This window comes from Amphimedon queenslandica, unplaced genomic scaffold, assembly GCF_000090795.2.
Source record: "Amphimedon queenslandica unplaced genomic scaffold, v1.1 AMPQUscaffold_13174, whole genome shotgun sequence".
In the NCBI taxonomy this organism is placed as follows: Eukaryota; Metazoa; Porifera; class Demospongiae; order Haplosclerida; family Niphatidae; genus Amphimedon; species Amphimedon queenslandica.
The window spans coordinates 26,663-28,629 of record NW_003546590.1 but is presented as its reverse complement, the minus strand read 5'-3'; the positions used below and the strand labels follow the sequence as shown (position 1 = coordinate 28,629).

At 32.7% G+C, this 1,967-nt stretch overlaps 1 protein-coding gene across 1 annotated transcript; it reads right to left on the bottom strand.

Moving 5' to 3' along the window:
• Positions 1-645: 645 nt before the first annotated feature.
• LOC109584736 (uncharacterized) lies at positions 646-1,787 on the bottom strand. Its single transcript, XM_020000567.1, has 5 exons — positions 1,744-1,787; positions 1,654-1,692; positions 1,269-1,304; positions 922-1,008; positions 646-872 (listed from the first exon to the last, which is right to left on the bottom strand). The coding sequence occupies exons 1-5, from the start codon at positions 1,778-1,780 to the stop codon at positions 721-723; spliced, it is 351 nt and encodes a 116-aa protein (XP_019856126.1). The 5' UTR covers positions 1,781-1,787; the 3' UTR covers positions 646-720.
• Between the last annotated feature and the right edge of the window lie 180 nt (positions 1,788-1,967).

Below are 1,967 nucleotides of genomic sequence, written 5' to 3'. Positions count from 1 at the left end.
CTTCCTGTACAACAGGACTGCCACTCTCATGTAAGATACAGAGAATATCATCCAGCGCATTGGGTACTGAACTAACTCTTCTCTGCAATTCTGAAACGAGCAGATCAGCTCCGTCTGCTAATGATTGTCTGGCGGCAATATCGAGGTATGCATTCTCTGATTTTATAACCTGCTGTCCAGCAAATTTCGAAACTATTGTCGGAAAAACTTCAGCTTGATTTGCTTGAAGTGAACTCGAGAGCGTTTGACTGTTGGCTCTAATGGACTCCTGGGCCGCTTTTCTTAGTGCTCGCTTCTGCTCCTTATCCTCCTCCATCACGGGGACGTTATCTAGATAGATCTAGCAGTGGGCGAGGCCAGGTTTATAATAATTGAGTATGAATATTGTCAAGAGTTGTCAACTGTTTCAAAGTGTTGGTAGTGTGCTCAGTGCTGTAGCAATACCTATAAGGTTATAGGTTACTTCTAAGATTTTAAGAAAAGAAAAGCAAAGAGAAATAGAAATAGCATTACTCCAAGAAAAATGATCACAATCTTCATGACTATCTATGTATAACAAAAGGAATATAAAGGAATGATTAAAAAATACTGTAATCCTATCTTCATACTTATACCAACACATGATACGCGTACATATTCCAGTGCTAAATTTACTAAAATTTTTATACACAATATTCAGCTATTTTCACAAAACTATCAGTTAATACAAAAATAAAAAGCCTATTTGAAATGATGTATGACAGCAATAATAGCTAATAATAGCTCTTTCACGTAGCCCTTTAAAAATATTGAGTCCACAACAAAAGCAAGGAGCATGAGGCAAAAAACCAATACTATGACAGATTTCTTTTCATACCATTTGAGTGGCTTGTCTATAAAAAAAAATTTTTAAAGCCATGTTCAAGAATATATAAAATTTACCAGATGAAGCCTCAGGAACCAATGGATTAGAAGGTGGAGTACCATCAGTTTCTTCAGCTTCTTTTGATTCATTATCAGTAGCATCAGCTAAAAGTTATAATTCTTAGTATTATTGGAGGTACAAAAGCTCTTAAGACAAGTACTGTATAGCACAGAATTTCAAGGGCTGTAAATTTCACAAATTTGCATAAAATCTATTTCGCTAATTTATGCTGTCTGCCACCTTTTACTGTAATAATTTGATTTTCATGGAAGTAATTTTTATAAATCTTTAAAAATTTGCAAAATTCGCAAAATTTAAAGCCCTCAAAATTTTTTTGTACTATACGGTAATTTACAGAACTTACAAGGTTTCTGTCTGTATCGTGGCCCTTCATTAAAATCTATAGTGTTTCAATAATGAAAAAATGATTATAAATTCTCTTGGACATTATCATTGACATGGCAACAAATTGATTATGATTTTTTGGGATAAAAAACCTTCTCCCCCTGATCAAGCCCTTAGGACACTATATAGCATGAAAGTTTGTAGAGAATATAGTTTAGCAAGTTTTTAAAAATAGCTATCAGAGGAGTAATAATTTTTTGCATGAATATAGTTCTGCAAAAATTTAAATTTTGCACTTTTGTATATTTAAAACTCTACAAAATTTTAATGCTATACAGTAATGATAAAATAATGTGAAACCACTAGTGTACAAAATGAACAATATCAAACAATGTACAACTTACTTGTCATTTGTGATGCTTCAGTATGATCTTGATGATTTGCTACATTTTAAGCATCATAAATAATAATTAACATTACATTGAAATGAATACTTTGCTCAATTATTGGTTGTGATGGGGCTGATGGCATTACATGATGTCGGCCTCCTATAATAAGGAAAAGACTTTATATGAAAGTATAAAAGGACAACTATGGTATATGGAATTGTGCAAATTAATCTTATAATAGAATTATCAACTAACTGATATAATCAGCTGCTGCTTTGTTGATCTTTTCTACTGCATTACACAATGCAGTCCAGTTTGCTCCTCCATTA